This window comes from Zootoca vivipara, chromosome 6 (assembly GCF_963506605.1).
Source record: "Zootoca vivipara chromosome 6, rZooViv1.1, whole genome shotgun sequence".
In the NCBI taxonomy this organism is placed as follows: Eukaryota; Metazoa; Chordata; class Lepidosauria; order Squamata; family Lacertidae; genus Zootoca; species Zootoca vivipara.
The window spans coordinates 66,673,228-66,691,110 of NC_083281.1; the positions used below are offsets into that span (position 1 = coordinate 66,673,228).

The window sequence follows — 17,883 nt, forward strand, 5'->3', positions numbered from 1 at the left end:
CAGAAACAGAAACAGAAATATAGAAATAGAAGTAGAAATAGAGATGGAAAAGAAGGGAGCAGCTTGCTAAGTGCTGTGGATTTCTTCTCTTCACTTGCCTTGGCTCACCCAGAGCTCAAAGTGATACCGCTCTGCTTGAGAGACTAAATTCCAGGACTGTGTGTGGAGTTGGGGGTGAGAAAGTGAGAAGAACCACAGCTGCCTGAACACTGGGTAAATAAAGTGACAAAAGAGCAAGCACAGGAGGAAAACACCACCCAAGTCCATTTGCTCACTTCCTCAGACACATTTGTCTGCTTCTGCCAGAGCTAGCTGCACATATAACATTTAGTCTAGCAGTTTGTTTGCAACAGTTTGCCAGGTAAATGCAGAATTGTGTGTGCTCCCCTCTTGCCTGTTAACAGCACCGGATTTTCAGGGTTATACGTACTGCCTTTGGGCTTGGTTCCATTTAGCTATTAGAGCTAAATTGGACAGACCTCATCTTCCAGGAATTTTTCTAACCACAGTGGTGCCTCGCTTAACGAATGCCCTGCTTAACGAAATTTCCGCTTAACGAAAGGATTTTTCGAGTGGAGGTTGCCTCGCTAGACGAATTCGTTTTATGAAAAATTCGTCTAGCGAATCGCAGTTTCCCATAGGAATGCATTGAAATTCAATTAATGCGTTCCTATGGGCAAACATTTTTTTAAAAAAAAATCAATGCATTCCTATGGGATTCTCTAGACGAATTTTGCGTTATAAGAAAAGACCCGTGGAACGAATTAAATTCGTCTAGTGAGGCACTACTGCATTTTAAAAGCCATCTCTGAGCCTAACTATGCAATGTAATGGAAGTAAACACTGACTGCTTGCCATTTTAGGAGTGGGGCAGATTTTCAGTGGAGAATCAAGTAAGGAGAGGTGTGCCTAACCCCTCCACAACTCACTGTAACTCCTTTCCCTCTAAGCTGCTCACTGTCCACCTGACAACTTTGTTTTATTTTGGAGGATAATGTCTAGGGAGGAAATCCAAAAGGTGGCAACCCTAGTATGGGGCGATTTTAAAAAATAAAAATAATATTTCTCGCATGAAAACCTTCATGAGGGCACTCCTCAGCTAAAAATAGTAAATCTGAAGTCAAACAGTGCAGAGAGAAGAATCAGCCAAATCTAATACAAAAGTCAAGACAATAATATGCAGCCTACTTCTGCTTAAGTCACGGAGGAGTATTGTGCAGAATAAGAAGAACATTCCAAAGAAAATGATTCAAAGACCACATGCAGTGGAGTTACCGAGCCTTCAGTAAGATCTGCAAACCAATTTATGTGCTACACAAGACAGGGCCTTCTTGACAGGAGCACCAAAGTTGTACAACTCCATCTTCACTGACCTTTCAGATGCTTAGCAAAAGGGCTTCTCTTCCAGGGAGTTCCCAGAGCTTTTTATTACTGTAAACATCTTATATTACAGTGGTACTTCTGGTTAAGAACTTAATTCATTCCAGAGGTCCGTTCTTAACCTGAAACTATTCTTAACCTGAGACACCACTTTAGCTTATGGGGCCTCCTGCTGCTGCCGTGCCGCCGGAGCACAATTTCTGTTCTCATCCTGAAGCAAAGTTCTTAATCTGAGGTACTATTTTTAGGTTAGCGGAGTTTATAACCTGAAGTGTTTGTAACCTGAAGCATTTGTAACCCAAGATACCACCGTATGTTGGTTGTGCTGGCTTAGTAGTAGTAGTAGTAGTAGTAGTAGTAACTTTCTAGCTACCTTGTTAATCACAGTTCTGGAAGGTGGGGTATAGTTCTGGAAGGTGGGGTATACACAACACCACAACACAGCAGGATCTAACATGTTTTATAACCATGCATGACTTGCCTCTCTGTAGTCCTCTGACGGCTCACCAACTGCAGAGCTATCTCCTAAGCCAGAGAGAAAAGGTAGGGGATTAATGCTTTCCCAACCCTCCCTCTTAAAGCATGTAAATATAATTTAATGAATTCAACAAGCGAGATATGTTCAGTGCTGCACAGAGGAGCCCCTGACCTGTGAGTTTCCCATAACATAGAAAGTCTATTAAACGGCTGGCTGAGTTTCTGCATCTGTAACATAAGGGGCTGGCTTCCTCTCAGGAAGTGGCATGACGGGGGAACAAACCTAAGATTCGTGTCATTTGCAAGACTGCCTAGGTAGGGAAGCAGATGCCCTATGTGACCTGACATTTATAGCTTTATTCATTTTTGCTACGAAAACATCTACTGTATATTCCTGTGTATAAGACTACTTTTTAACCCAGGAAAATCTTCTCAAAAGTCAGGGGCCGTCTTATATGCTAGGTCATATTTCTTATACAGCAAGTGTATCCCAAACTATATTTTAACTGGAAAAGTTGGGGGTCGTCTTATACACCCAGTCGTCTTATATGCCGGAATATATGGTATTTTATATTTGCTTTCTAAATGTAATTTTATGGTTGATCTTATGCTGCTCTTCGCTGTGATATTTTCTGTTAACATCCTTAACATCTTAACACAGGATTTTGTTGCAATAAAATAAAAAAATAATATATATATATATATATATATATATATATATATATATAAAATGTATAAAATAAGCCACAAGTGGAAAGGTGTTAAAAAAGGTCTGTGCTTCCGGATATATTTATTTTTACTTTTTGTACACCCTATGACTGAGACTGAGACTGGTGTCAAAAGGAGAACTGATATGTAGATGTACATTTGACCCCAGCTATTTAAATCACCTCAGAGAGGACCTGGGTGAGTGAAGTCTTCACCCAGGTCCGTTGTGACATCCCGCCCATCAGGTTGGTTGCCCCCCAATATCTCATGCGATTTCCCAGCTAGCCATGCAGGAAAACACCTTCCACTGCTGTGCTGATGCTGGGAAATGGCTGTACCCGCCCACTCCATAGCCACACTGGGCCACAAATCCCGCTTCCCATAAGTAAAGTGTGTGGGGACGGGACGGGACAGGACAGGACTTCTCTCCCTTTTTCTACCCTTTGTTTCCAATATTTAAGGTACTTCTAGCTCCTTGCAGCAGCAACCAAAAGCCAACCAAGTCCAAACTGAGGGTTTTTGGAAAGAAAGAGCAACGAGCAACAGAGCCTCACCCTCCTATGCCTTCTGTTTGGTGCAGATGTCTCACTGCTCACACTCTCTCTGTGGTTTAGGTGAGCAAAAGGCCGGGCGGCCCCCCAGGTCTCCAAGAACCTCGACATCCGGACAGAGGCCCTCATCTTCAAGCCATCGTGCACTCTGGTGGTTTGTGGGAGATGGTTGTTGGAAGTGCGCTGCTTAGACTGAACCCGGGGAGAAACAAGACAACCACGCGTACATTTTAGAAAACTGGATATAACGAACAAATGAAATTATTTATTTGACAGAATTTATATACTGCTGACTAACAGCCGTAACCTCTAAGCCAAACAGGCACCCTCTAGGATGAATAGCTAGATGGCTCAGTTGGTTGGAGCGTGGTGCTGATAACGCCAAGGATGCCGGTTTGATGCCCGTAAAGGACAGCTGAATGAATATTCCTGCACTGCAGTAGAGGGTTGGACTAAATGATCCTCAGAATGATTCTATGATACTTAAGATGTTCAAAGCTACAACTTCCACCAGCTTCAGCCAAAATGAGTTTGGAAACATCTGGAGGGTGCCAGGTTGGTGAAGGCTGTTCTAAGCGGTGACCATGAGGCGTTTGTTAAAAAATATTGGTTAAAAACTGAACGTTAAAAGCAAGCTAACAGTGTAATTTATCAGTAAAATCAGAAGTTATTGAAGAAATATACACATTAAAGCAAACGTATTTAGATTATACATCTGAGAAGTCTTACAGAAAAGTCTTAACAGGTGCCAGGCACAATCACATGGTGAAATATACAGGAAATATACAGGAAATATACAGGAAATGATACAGTAAGCCTTACAACCTATGCCTACCCAGCCCAGAGATGGGGAGCCTCTGGTACCTCTATATGTTGCTGGACTCAGTCCTTGCTTATGGGTCAGCTTGGCCACTGAGAAAACAGGAGGATGCTGGACTAGGTCAGCCTTCAGTCCAACCCAGCTGGGCTCTTCCTATGACTCCAACTCCTATCATCCCTGGCTACTGGCCATGTTGGCTGACGCGGAGGCTGAAGGGAGCTGGAGTCCGTGAACATCTGTGAGGGCAACAGGTTAGCCAACACTGACTTCAGACCGCTTTCGCCTCCTCTGACCTGCAAGGCCTCTCTAGTGCCTTATGGCAGCCAGGGGACTGTCCCATCATTTATCACTTGACTCTTTCATCTGGAGATGTAGGTGAATGAATAGGGGAAACTTCTACATGCAAAGCGTATACTCTACACCCATGGTTCCCAAACCCTTTGGGACCATCTCCCCCTCTATTCCATTAACTCCACCCCAGTGCCCTGTGCCTTACCCCATGAAAAGCAATCTTCAGAATAGTAGAGCATGAAGCTCTTAAATCTCAGGGTCATGGGTTTGAGCCCCACATTGGGCAAAAGATTGAGCCCCACATTGGGCACTAAGTGATCCTTGTGGTCCCTTTCCAACACTACAATACAATGATTCAGCTACCAACACAATAAAATTCTAAACAGCAACAATCAATTGTACTTTTATTCAAAATCCAATTTAAACTATTTAGTTTAACTGATTCAACAGATTTGATTAACTTGAGCCACTGATACCAATGATACTCATTTACACCTCCAGCGCGCGCCCCCTCCCCATCAGCTGCTTGCCTCTTAGAGCCACCCTAGGTAACCCCAGTGCCTCCTAGGGGACAGGACAGCCCACTCTGGAGACCGTTGATGTGCACACTGAGCTATGACCCTTCCTCCCAATGCAGAGGTAGCTGATGGCACTCCGGGCCGCCACTGAGGCCACCTGAGCCTTGAGAGACAGCAAAGGATCCAGGAGTACCTCCAAACTACAAACCTGCTCCTTCAGAGGAAGTGTAACCCCATCAAGAGCAGGCGATCTCCCACCCATCCGGTCTAGGGAACCACCCACTAACAATGTCTCAGTCCTATCTCGACGGAGTTTCGGTTTGTTGGATCTCATCCAGCCCATTACCGAGGCAAGACACTTGTCCACCACTTCCACTGCCTCACCTGCAGATGTGAAGGAGAAATAGAGCTGAGTATCATCAGCATACTGCTGACAACATACTCCAAACCTCCAGATAACCCCACCCAGCGGTTTCATGTAGATGTTAAACAATGTAGAAAATAGGGTTGAGCTCTATGGAATCCCACATTGAAGGTTCCACGGGGCTGAAAAGCATTTCCCAAGCAACACCCTCTGGGCTGGGAACGACCACCCAAGTAGGACTGGAACCACCACAAAGCAGTGCCACCCACCCCTAGTTTGGACAGTCGCTCCCGAAGGATATAACGGTTGATGGTTTTGAAAGCTGCTGAGAGGTCGAGAAGAATTAACAGGGACATGTTCCCCTTGTCTCTCTCTTGACAGAGGTCATCATACAGGGCAACCAAGGCAGTTTCTGTGCCAAAACCAGGCCTAAACCCCAACTGAAATGGATCCAGAAAATCAGTTTCTTCCAAAAGCGCCTGGATCTGGTCTGCGACCACTCATTTCAGAACCTTGCTCTGGCTGGTAGTTAGTTACGTTTTCCGAATCCAGGGAAGGTTTCTTAAGGAGTGGTTTTACCACTGCCTCCTTCAAACAGGCAAGGACCACCCCCTCTTGTAAAGAGGCACCCATCACCTGCCTGGCCCAACCAGCTGTTCCCTCCATGCTGGTTTTTATCAGCCAAGAGGGGCAAGGGTCTAGAGCACAAGCAGTCGCCCTGACCAATCCAAGTACATTGTCCACATCCTTGAGCCTTACCAACTGAAACTCATCCAACACAACAGGACTAGACTGTGCTCTGGACACCCCATGAGATTCATCTGCTATAACAGCAGAGTCAAGGTCTTGGTTGGATGAAAGCATTTTCCCCCTCAAAATGCTTTGCAAACAAATCACAGCGAGCTACCGTTGGTTCTATCACCTCCTTTGGGCCAGCCTGTACAACCCAGAAAAGCTCTGCCGGACGAAGAGGAGAACCATGTACGCCTCTTTGGGCTGCTTGGAGGAAAGGCAAGATACGCATGTGCTAATAAAATAATGTGCTAATAAAACAAAATAAAAACCTATTTAAAAAGTTTAAAAACAATTTTAAAAATCCAAAAGCAATCCTATACTCTCACAGTTACCAGTTTAAGGCTTCTATGGCCAGTATCTCTCAGGCATCAAATGCCTAGGTAAACAGGAATGTCTTTTTTCCTCCTTGGGGAGAGCATTCCACAAATGGGAAACCACCACTGATAAGGCCCTGTCAGAGGTCAGCACCAACCTGGCAGCAGTCAGAGGTGGCATCACCAACAGGTCCTCCCCTGTCAATCATAAGGACTCAGATGGTTGACATGGGGGAGTTGCTTCTTTGCATACTGGGGTCCCAAGCCATTTAGGACTTTGCACACTAGCACTAACACCTAAACTAGTTATTAGTGGTGAGGGATAAGGCAAGAGAGAGGCATGAGTGTGTCCAACAGGTCTCATGCCACATCCACGCCATATACTCGACACACGTTTAATCTTGGGAACCAGCTTAAGAGGGCGCTGGCCTCAACTGCAGCATGCAGTTTCGTTTGTGAGCTGAGCAGAACAAACTGGATCACCCTGGAGTACCTTTTATTTTCTCGTCGCTTTTTCTCAGAATGCCAGTGGAACTGCACTTAAAGGCAGAACGTGGGAGGCTTGAAGCGTATTCTTTTAATTACACACAGATAAAGAGCAGCCTTTTTTGGATACTTGAAGTGTTCCTTGGAGACCAAACTCTATAAGCCATTGTTTCATGGATCTGTGGACCCTGGCAACTGAATGTCTAATGCTTATTTCAACCTCGTTATGCAATTGCAGCCCTGCCTTCCCACCGTCTGTGCTCCCAGTTCTCAGTCCACAGTGGCTATCTTTCTTTGTGGTTTATTGCCTTCGCTGTCCCAGTTCCCACCCACCCCCCACCCCCACCCTGCAACTCCTTTCTCTAGCTTGAGAAACTTAAAGTAAAACAACAACAACTAACAAACATAAGCACAGCCACGCAAAATAAACTGAGGGGTTGCTTGACCAAAATTAAGCCTGCAGACTTGCTCAACTTATTTCAGCTACAAAATACATACAAAACGTGTGTGTGTGTGTGTTTTAGACTGCAGAATTAAAAAGCGAATTATTTGACTCCCCCTCATGCACAACAAAAATGTTGTCAGATATATATTATTGCGCAGGCTCATATGCACACAGAAACCCAAATGTGCCCCAGAAACCTGCAGAGAGATTTGGCTTGCTCAAATCAATGTGAAAATTCAGGCTCACTCATATCAACACTCTGCACGGTTCACTGGTCCCCAGTTCTGAGTCTCGCTCTTATATTCCATCCCTTTTCTCCCCAGGGATAAGACAATGTAGTGCCCCTTTCAAATGTTCATGGGAAACAACTCCCATAAACCCTGGAAGTTGTAGCAAAGACCATCCAGAAGGCTTTACATTGGCTATCCCTGCCCTATGCAAGGTTCTCCCTAGCCCCTCTCCCCTCCCCCACCACTACTCCGTCCTTTTGTCTCCCCCACCCATGGGCTTACTCAGCCACTCTGCTTCCGGGTTGCCCAATCTAGCTTTGTCACCACCTGCATTTCATTTGCTATCCTTGTCTGCCCAGGATTTCTATCTCTGCCCCTCCTTCCTTCCTGGGAAAAAAAAACAGCTCACAGTTATCACACCCTCAATTCCAGTACGAAGTTCTTTGCAGCCAAACTTTTAATAAATAAATAAATTCCACTTCATTCACAGATGCAACATTGTTTGCAAACATTTTACCACGGGCATCTACTTTCCAAACAATCAGAGAACGTGATGATGTCACAGCACTTCAGCCAATGGGAAGGGAGATGCCAGGCAACATTCCATTTATAACTTGCTAAAAGTAATAATAAGCCAGGCAGACAAATGTGTGCGCACACTTGTAAGGGAGTGCAATATGCACATGTATCTTAGGGTAAAAGCACACCTACCCTCGGGTCTATCACCAAGTAAGTTTTGATATTCATGGATTCAAGGTAAGGGTCTCTGAGGTGTCCATTCCCATCTTCCACTTCATAAGCTTTGCCTAGGTGACTGAGGGTTGCTTCTGTGATGTGTACACGGCTGGAGAGAGGGAAAAGACAGGAGCACAAAAGACTTGAAACATTTGCAGAAAGGTCACTGTAAGTTATTCATTTCCATATCAATGGCTGCTGTTGACAAGCCTGTGCTTCTCAACAGCTTCACGCCTTGGAAGCCAAATCCAGGATCCTGGCAGCATTGCTGTTTAACAGCTTTGCTTATTTGCAATCCATCATAGCACAATTGTTCATGCATTCCTCACTGGGCTTTGCGCAGTGCCTTCAGTTTTATTTTATTTTAATAAGGAAGGTATATAGATAGGATTTCTCTGCTGCTTAATTGTCAAAACCTCCAGGAGGTTTAAATAGATTACACATTAAAATATACCGATAATATCAGACATTAAAAGCAAGTTAACCTAAAATTTTCAAAATGAACGAGCAGTTTTCAAAGCACACATTATAAAATAAAAGTTGCACATTAAAATGCATGTCCCAGTTTGCATGTCTGGATAGGCTTCCTCCAGCAAGGACAACAAAAAGGTTTCAGCGGTATAGTACTGTACAGAGAAAGCACCTGCCTAGTTAGTATCAGTTGGCAGGGAGTACCAAAGTGCAGGTGTTGCCAGGCTGCAGGAATGATTCCTTGGAAGTGTGGAACAAATGTTATGTGGCACCCTTTCTTTCAGCAGTGTGGGAGATGAGGTGAGCAAAAATTTAGACTGTAAACCTGTTAAGGCACAGATCTGTCTCCCCCTCCCTTGTGTTTGTCTGCAAAGCACTATGTATATTCATGGCGACATGATTACTACTATTATCAGTAGATGCCGTCATGCAGCAGCATTCAGTACCGCACATGAATTTAATGCAAGCGAATGTTAATTATATGCACAGTGAATCACACATGGATTAGCTATAGCCCTAGGGATCATTATAAAATATAACACACTCTCAATACTTGTGCAAACTGCTCATCTCGTTTTCAAGGACAGCTTGCGTGTGCCGGGGAGGCCATCAACATTAATTCAAATTTATACCAAAAAACCCCCCCACTCTTCCCTCCACCACCCCTCTCTGAACAAGTTGCTGAATGGCTCTCAAAAAGGGCTGGAAGCTCTCGAGAGCAACATCTAGATATATTACACAACGCAGAACCATCCAAGAGTTTACTCAGCTGGCTAGCGTCACAGTTTCTCAGGCAGTGTTCTGAAACAACCCCAGCTGTAATGTACTAAGCTCCAAATACATATACACACGCCTTCTTTCGGTTAAATAGTTTCTTCCCTGCACCTTCCTATCGTTAGGGTTGTTCTCCAAAAGGGAACCAGCTACCCAGACATATAACCAGCAAGCTATATTTGTTTTTAAAAGCTGTGTTGATTTTTATCTGTGTTTTAAGTACAATGGTTTTATATGCATTTGTGTGGTTTTTTTAATCGGCTGGTGGATTTGACCTGTGTTTTACCTACAGGTCTTACTTATCTGGACATCACTTGGAGAGCTCTTTGATCAAGCGATTAATAAAACTCTCTAATAAATTTGTCCACCAGCAGAGGTGAGCTTCAGTGCGGGGGGAGCTGCCAACACTGTTTTAATTATGTAAATCAACATCTTATACTGCTTAATGTGATCATTTGTTTACTTAAACCGTTTCATTTGCTTGCTAGCTTCCAGTCAGTTAATTGTTATTATTTATGCACTGGGGAGGGACCCAGGTGGCGCTGTGGTTAAACCACTGAGCCTAGGGCTTGCCGATCAGAAGGTCGGCGGTTCAAATCCCTGTGACGGGGTGAGCTCCCGTTGCTTGGTCCCAGCTCCTGCCAACCTAGCAGTTCGAAAGCACGTCAAAATGCAAGTAGATAAATAGGAACCGCTACAGCGGGAAGGTAAACAGCGTTTCCATGTGCTGCTCTGGTTCGCCAGAAGCGGCTTTGTCATGCTGGCCACATGACCTGGAAGCTATACGCTGGCTCCCCCGGCCAATAATGCGAGATGAGCGCGCAACCCCAGAGTCGGTCACGACTGGACCTAATGGTCAGGGGTCCCTTTACCTTTATGCACTGGGGAAAGCTTCAGCAATGCCAACACTCAGGATTGGGGGCGGGGGCAGGGGATTATCCAATGACAGAAGAGCCTCTATGCTCATATATAAAAGAGAATCAACCCGATGGTCCTGAGCCATTTTAATGATGGATTGGGTAGGCATGGTATGGAACCATACAAACTATCAAAACCATGGTCAAATCCATGCCATGCGCTTTAAATGTAGGGTCTGGATGTGGCCTCTGTGGCTTATATGACGAGCAACCACGACAAGACATCAAATGATAAATGCATTAAAGGGAAAAAAATCAACCAGCAAATAACATCCATAGACTTTAGAGGCAATAAACAGCCCTCCTTCTGAACAGTGTGGTACAAGGCACATTACTCAAGTTTTATTCCTAGCGTTGTGAAGATTCTACACATCTCCAGCACCACGACAAAACGGGCATAATTTCTCCAGGCTTCTTTCCCAAGTGAATTACAACTTCAGGTTGGGAAATCTTTACCCAGGAACTCCCGCAGATTCCATTCGGTTAGCTAAGGAGACATCGTGAGACCAAACGTCGTACTGCCATTTCCGAAGCCCTATTACACCGCAGAGCACGTTCCCAGAGTGAATACCAACTCGCATATTGATGTCCACTCCTGTGGCTTCTCTCACTTGTCTGCAAAACAGATCAGAATAGGATTGGAAGAGGTGCCTAGTCTTTCCCCGTCTTAATGCCCACAAAATTATGCTGGTGCTTTAATTCTCTCTTAATTACTGCAAACATCAATGTGAAATTTAGGGATGTGGTCCACCCTGTGCTCAAGTCAACAGCCAAAATGAGAGAAGAAGTGGGATGGATCGAGTGTTTTAAACAAATTGGAGTAACCGTCTATACAAGCAATGGAGGACAGTGGAATATAGGAAAAGGATTCATACTGAGCCAGGCCATCAGACAATTCAGTCTATGCTCATGAGTAGAGGAGCACTGAATACAGAGAGAAACGAACCATCATCTCTGATGCTTTCACATGTTTCTTTAAATACTTGTCCTTGTTTTATCATACACATTAAACACAGTGGCTCAATGGTTTGCTGTAACCATCATTTATAACCCAAGCCATAGTTTGAACTTCCAAACACAGACTCAAATAATGCTTTAGAACTGCTTGTCTACTGTCATTTTAGGAACACAGGAAACTGCTTTATGTTGAGTCAAACCATTGATCCATCTGGCTTGGTGCTGTCTACATTCACTGTTTGAGGCTCTTCAGAGTTTCAGGCAAAAGCCTTTACCAGCCATGCATGGAGATAACAGAGAATGTACTCAATATGTTCTCCATTCAAACCATATGCTTCACCACTAAGCTATGGGCCCTCCCCAACTTTGGGCCAATTACTATGGCCTCATTCTCTACGGACTAGCTACGAGCTGTAACCATGGTTTGTCCTGTGGTTTACAGCTTGTGCTTTGTCAGCACAGGTAAACCATGAGCCCAGGTTTAGATGCTGTGCTTAACTAAACTATGATGCATCAGCAGAACTACTGGAGAGGAATAAAGAGGCCACAATCTCCTCCCCCAGAGCCCACAGTTGTCCATTAATGCTAAGCCATGGTTTGGTTTAGTGCGATGCACAAAACAGGCAGTAGACAGCAACACTTTTTTCTGTCGCCATGTTGGGGACGTATACTTTGCACACTACTATGTAACCTATTCTCATGTCTTTAGTTCTACCTTGTTAATGTTTCCAAATATTATTTAAACTCTTTTTTTTAAAAAAAAGTACCGTACATACTTTATAGCTTCGCACATGTCGAGGCCCATTTTCACACAGTTCTTGGCATGCACTGGCAAGGAAACAGGTAATCCTGAGACACAGTAATAACAGTCACCCAGAATTTTTATCCTCATGCATTCATTTTCCTGCAAAACAACAACAACATGCGAGTCATCAGAAACGCTGCAGATATGAATTAGCAAGTATCTATCTTAAGGAACACAAATTATAGGCTTTACTTTGCAGAACAAACAAATCTGACCTTATCTGGAGCTGCTGTTTTACTATCTCTGTTCTGAGGAACTCTGGGGCTCCTTGGGGGTTGTTTTTTTCAGGGACTATGAGAAATCATAAAATTACAGAGTTGGAAGGGTCCCAAATGGCCATGTAGTCTAACCCTCAGCAATGCAGGAATCACAGCTTATCAGTAATGGTGGGCAATCTTTTTTGAAATATAATTTGTCAACCATCACCAGTTTTCCCCTACGAAGCTCAGCCAGAGGGGAGTCCTGTTGTGCATGCGGAAATGGGTCTTGAAAATCAACACATAATTAGGGATGTTGGAGAATTCCAGCAAAAACAGAAATGACAGTGGAAGTTGCCAGTGTGTGCTTATTAGGCCCATGTGTGGAAGGGAAACATTCTGCTGCAGTTCGTCTTCTGCCGAAACTAACATTATCTGTCTCGCTAGCTGCTGCAACGAACAAATTATATAAATTATGTTGTCACCTTGTTATTTAACCCTACTCATTTCACTGCAAAAGAAACACAGATCAAGTGGGAAAACACAATCACTTAATTACAGGCATCTCCCCACTTACATGGGGGCATAGCTGCCAAGTCTCCTGTTGAAAAATGCAGGATCAGCAGCGGCGCGGCACCGGAAGTCGCTTCTACGCATGTTCAGACATGCGTAGAAGCAACTTCCGGTGCTGCTCTGCCCGATTTCCGGTGCCCAGACATGGGCAGAGCGGCACCTGAAACGGAGCCTCCCTGGCAGGTAGGAAATCTGGGGGATTTCCGGGATTTTTTCCCATTCGGGATAACAGCAGGAAACGGATTAAAATCTGGGGGTTTCCCGCAAAAAAACGGGAGACTTGGCAGCTATGCATGGGGGTTATGTTCCTGGGTAGCATGTATACGTGAAATCACGTATAGAGGAAAACACCACCTAAAAGGCCTATAAACGCCCTCTAAACCCCTGGAAACCCTTGAAAACCCCATGAGATTGCAGTTACAAAGGGTCCTGGGGTTGCACTAGCCATTCTCTCACATTTTTAAAAGCTATATTTGCAGTTTTTGTGTCTTTTGCAGTTTAGAATTGATGTATTTATTTCCAGGCGCCACGCATATACACGGTCATGCACAGGTTGAACACGTGTCTACATGGGAAGACGCATGTATTGTTCGCAGATTGAAAGCAGCAGCAACTGCAAATGCTGATAACGTAAGCAGCGCTGTGTGTGATGAACACAGGGCAGAATGGAAAATCTTACATCCCTCCCCATAATGGTCTGGATTTGGTTAGCCTCAATATAAATCATTTCAGAAGTTTAGCAAGGCCACCCCCTTATCCTTCTCCAGTCTCCGCAAACTTTAACAACCAACATGCAAGGAATTGTATGAGAAACAAGGAAAAATTGAAAAAGGAAGACAGAACTTTAAACATCTTAATTATGCATTTATGCCATTTTAGCACACAAGCTGTTTCAGTACGTTTAGTGATTCAATTCTACCACATCCATTAAGGCTTAATTAAGTTAACATCCCAATTGCTTCTTTGCCTTTAATGAGAGATAGTTCAGCAACAGAACACTTTTAGACCATAATTCCCTAATCATGAGCATTTATAATATTAATAGATTGGAAATGGTTGGAAATAGAACCTTCCATAAATAGAGACAGATGCTCATAAATCCCACATGCTCAGTACAGTGAACATTACTAGTACTTTGAAAGAATATAATATAGATTGAGGCCACAGATTCCGAAGACACAGAAAACTCCTTTGTGCTAAAATGGCATGTTCAACCTATCAACTGCTGTTAACTCTTATAAATATAAGAGTTTGGGAGATTTAAAACTTGTTAAATATAACTTCTCTTAATTTGCAAAATACAAAACAGAGAAGTAGTAATTTAAACATGGTTCAGATGAAACAGCCTAACCAATGTTGCATCATTGCCACGGCATCACAATTGTCAAGCTTAAGTTCTGCATTTGCCCTCCGAACAAGAACTGGAACCAATGCATGAAATCAGTTTACCAGTCAGATTTGGAGAAAACCATAGTTTGCGAATCTGGATGCAAATAGCAAATAATGGCTGTGCTTACACATTCTGTTAAACCTTGATTCAGCATGACATGCACAAGCAGGAGTGAGTTTGTATGCCCTCTTCCTCTACCTGTGCAGCAAGGAAAGTTGGGTTTGGAAACTTTCACTTTCACTTTTAACTATAGTTTGTACATTATCCAGACTAGCAAACTGGGGTTAATCCTTAAGATTAACGGAGGTTATTTTAATACATGTCAACTTCAACTTCTGAAGCTGGGCCATTTGAAAATAACATTAGCAATGGTTAGCTAAATTTCCTGGTTTGGATAATGCAGGAAGCTGCTGTTAACTTGAAGGAGAATCTTCTGAAGTCCTCTTGGCCAAACAGGAGAAGGAGAGGGGGGAGGGGGAGGAGGAGCATGCAAGCTCAAGGCTCACTGTAGCTTGTTCCCATGGTGCTAAACCATAGTTCAGTGTGACATCCAAATATAGCCAGTGGTTTGCCCAAACCCAACCACAATTTAGCTAACATGTGAACCAGACCATCACACCATTACCACATCTTATTAGTCTCGGTGTAATAATAGTTGGAAGATTTATCTATAATTACTGTATTTACTCGAATCTAATGTTCACCCCTTTTTGGCCAAATTATGTTGCAAAAATTAAGGTGCACATTAGATTCGATGGCACATTTACATTCGCCAGCAAATACTTCTTTTGGTTTCAAGGTTTTGAAAACTGAGGTATGCATTAGATTTGATGGCACATTAAGATTCGAGTAAATACGGCATTTAAAACATAATAATATTTAAAATGACAAGAGGGTCCTCTATCAAGAAGTTGCTTACCTTTGCTATTTGATCGAATTTGCCAAAGAGTTCATTCAACATCACCACCAGTTCTTTGGGAGAGCAGTCACTTGCCAAACGAGTAAATCCTACAATGTCTGCATACAAGATGCTATGCAAGGAAGCCAAAATCAATTAAATTGTTTTTCATTTTCTACATCAGCGATGTAGATATTTAAACTTCGTGGACATTAGCTAAGAACTGCGCACATATGCACCAAACTATGGGTTACATCCAATGTTAGTTCCACTCAAGAGTAGACCCATTGAAATTAATGGATGACCAACTTAGGCAAAACTAACATTGACTACAACCCTTTAATCATCTACTCTACTCCTCACTGATATGGCTCCCCTGGTTTCTGATAGCAATCGATTCACATGCAAAACTCACTTGCTCTTTTTTTAATCCTGCAATATCAACTGTCCATCATTTGGATCGTTGGGATATACAGCCTTTAAGAGTGATATATGCTCCCAAGTTTCGCATATTCCACTAAGACTAGGGATTTTAGTGTGGCAGCAGCTGCCCACTGGAATGTGCCTCTAATGGACATCAGGCAGGCACCTACGGTACTGAAGCTCACCTGTTCACCCAGGCTTTCCCTTGAGGGGTGATCCAAGTGTGTTGATCCAATATAGGCCTGCCATATGTCTGGAATATCCCGGACACAGCCAGGATTCGTCTGTCAAAAATGGCATCCGGATGGATTTTTTGGAAAGCGGCAAAAATGTCCAGGAAAACCTGGGTATATGGCAGCTCATATCAAAAGTGGTGGGTTGTTTTTTGTTTTTTTTGCAATTTTCCTAAAAAATAGTTTTAAAACTTCTTTACATATATATATTTTGCAAAAAAAAAAGCTCAACGACTCCCCCCCCCACAAAAAAGAACTCTACAACTTTGGCCCAAATATAACTTTGGCATTATATTTTCCATTTGTTTTATGCATGAAATTTTATCGATTTTATCCTGTTCTCTGCCATGTTTTGCTTAATGCCGGTGGCCCAGAATTTGTTGCAAAACAAATAAATGGCAAGAACTGGATTGGGTCTCTAGTATACTGAGGCAACAGAAAGAACTATGAACAGAACCAGAGCGAGTTACACAGCTCACCTAACATTCTGGTGCCGTTTCACATACAGGCTGTGGAAGTTGTTGTCGTGCTTCTTCCTGTCATTGGTTTCCTTCAGGCGTTCTATGATGGCTAGTTTCATTCCCATAGAGATATGAGCCGGCAGTATCGATAAAAGCAAGCTTTCCTAAGAGGGAAGAGTGGGTCTTATTCATTTTGCTTTGTTAGGACTTATGCCACACCCTTTAAGAGTAAATACCTGCAAGAGTCGAAAGCTCATACCAAAATAAAAACTTAGTTGGTCTTTAAGGTGCTGCTGGAAGGAATTTTTTTATTTTGTTTCGACTACGTCAGACCAACACGGCTACCTACCTGTAACTTGCCTCATATACAGTCTCTAAAGCACTTCAATCCGTGCAACTAGCACTGTTACAAGTACTTGTAAGAAAATGATATCTTAGTGTGGCTGCACCCACACTTTTGAATTCCCTGCCTATTGACATCAGGCAGGCCCCTTCACTGCACTCTTTTCAGCGTCTGCTAAAAACATTTTCCTTAAAGTCACATGCAGAAGGGTGAAATGAGTTTTAATTTGGTTTTAGCTTATTTTTAATTTAATTTTTTAAAAAATGTTTTAAATAGTTGTTTTTACTGATAATTCATGTTGTTGTTGTTGTTGTTGTTGTTGTTGTTGTTGTTGTTGTTGTTGTTGTTGTTGTAAACTGCTTATAGGATTGTTGGTTTTTAAGAATCAAGTGGTTTATCAATGTTACACCCACTTAAGGGGCTTCTTACAATATGTCGACCTTACAATTCCATTAAAAAAAAAAGTAGGAATCAGAATTGCAAAGAGGCAAGGTCTGCAGTCAAAAGCCACAAAAACATTGCCTACCTCTTAAAGTTCTGAGAAATGCAAAGTAACACTAATATTTAAAATAAAAATACCCTAAAAACGTCAGCATTAGTGGTGGTGAGGGTCATAGAAATGGAAAGAATAAATTGCTGTGCAGGAAAGGTGCTCATTAATTCAGCCCAAAACATGGTCCAATGTTCTCTTACAATGGAAATTTTGGAAAGAGTTCAATTATGGTTGTTTTACTCCAGCCATTTTGCTGACTCCTTTTGCACATGTATGGGTGTCCTTTGGTGAGCAGAACTTGCTGACAAAGTGATGATCTCCTGGTATGGCCAAATGATGACGTTAAAAGAGCTAGACAGTGTGTACGTATTTAAAGCATTGATTCACTCACTTGCTGCCTCTTTTCAATCTTCAGCTTCATTTGGACTTGGATGCACTTTAAAGTATATCTATACAGATCCCAAGAGGCATCCTGCATCTGATGTTTGTGGAATGCACCCATCAGGTTACCGCAGAGAAAAATGACAGCATTGGCAAGCACCTGAGGAAATAAATAAAATGCCCCAACATCACAAACTCAACATTTTATAAGTAAAATAATCTGTGAACTTTATTAAGGCTAAATCAGCTCTTTTTCTGTTCTCTTGTCCAGCACTTGACAAGAGACTCCTGGCCCAAGTTTCATTACCCAGTAAATACAACTGCACATTATATGTAAGTCTCCATATTCCTGCACCAACTGCTGTTTCCTCCAAAGTTAGCTAGATATCATGGGGTTATTTTGTTCTATTTGGATGTGTCTACGTGGTGCTAATAGTGAACTGTGAATATCCT

The 17,883-nt window shown here is 42.9% G+C and overlaps 1 protein-coding gene across 4 annotated transcripts in view; it reads right to left on the bottom strand.

The window, feature by feature from the left end:
• Window positions 1–17,883, bottom strand: part of ADCY7 (adenylate cyclase 7) — an 84,653-nt gene that overhangs the window by 22,287 nt on the left and 44,483 nt on the right. For all 4 annotated transcript variants that reach the window (XR_004692710.2, XM_035117186.2, XM_035117183.2 and 1 more), the window contains 8 exons: window positions 17,441–17,590; window positions 16,232–16,377; window positions 15,118–15,229; window positions 12,010–12,137; window positions 10,733–10,891; window positions 8,091–8,223; window positions 3,120–3,308; window positions 1,862–1,905 (listed from right to left, as the gene is read on the bottom strand). Coding sequence is in view for 3 of the 4 variants with exons in the window: in XM_035117186.2 (XP_034973077.1) it covers window positions 1,862–1,905; window positions 3,120–3,308; window positions 8,091–8,223; window positions 10,733–10,891; window positions 12,010–12,137; window positions 15,118–15,229; window positions 16,232–16,377; window positions 17,441–17,590 (1,061 nt within the window). In the remaining variant the exon portion in view is untranslated. The remainder of the gene's footprint in view (window positions 1–1,861; window positions 1,906–3,119; window positions 3,309–8,090; window positions 8,224–10,732; window positions 10,892–12,009; window positions 12,138–15,117; window positions 15,230–16,231; window positions 16,378–17,440; window positions 17,591–17,883) is intronic.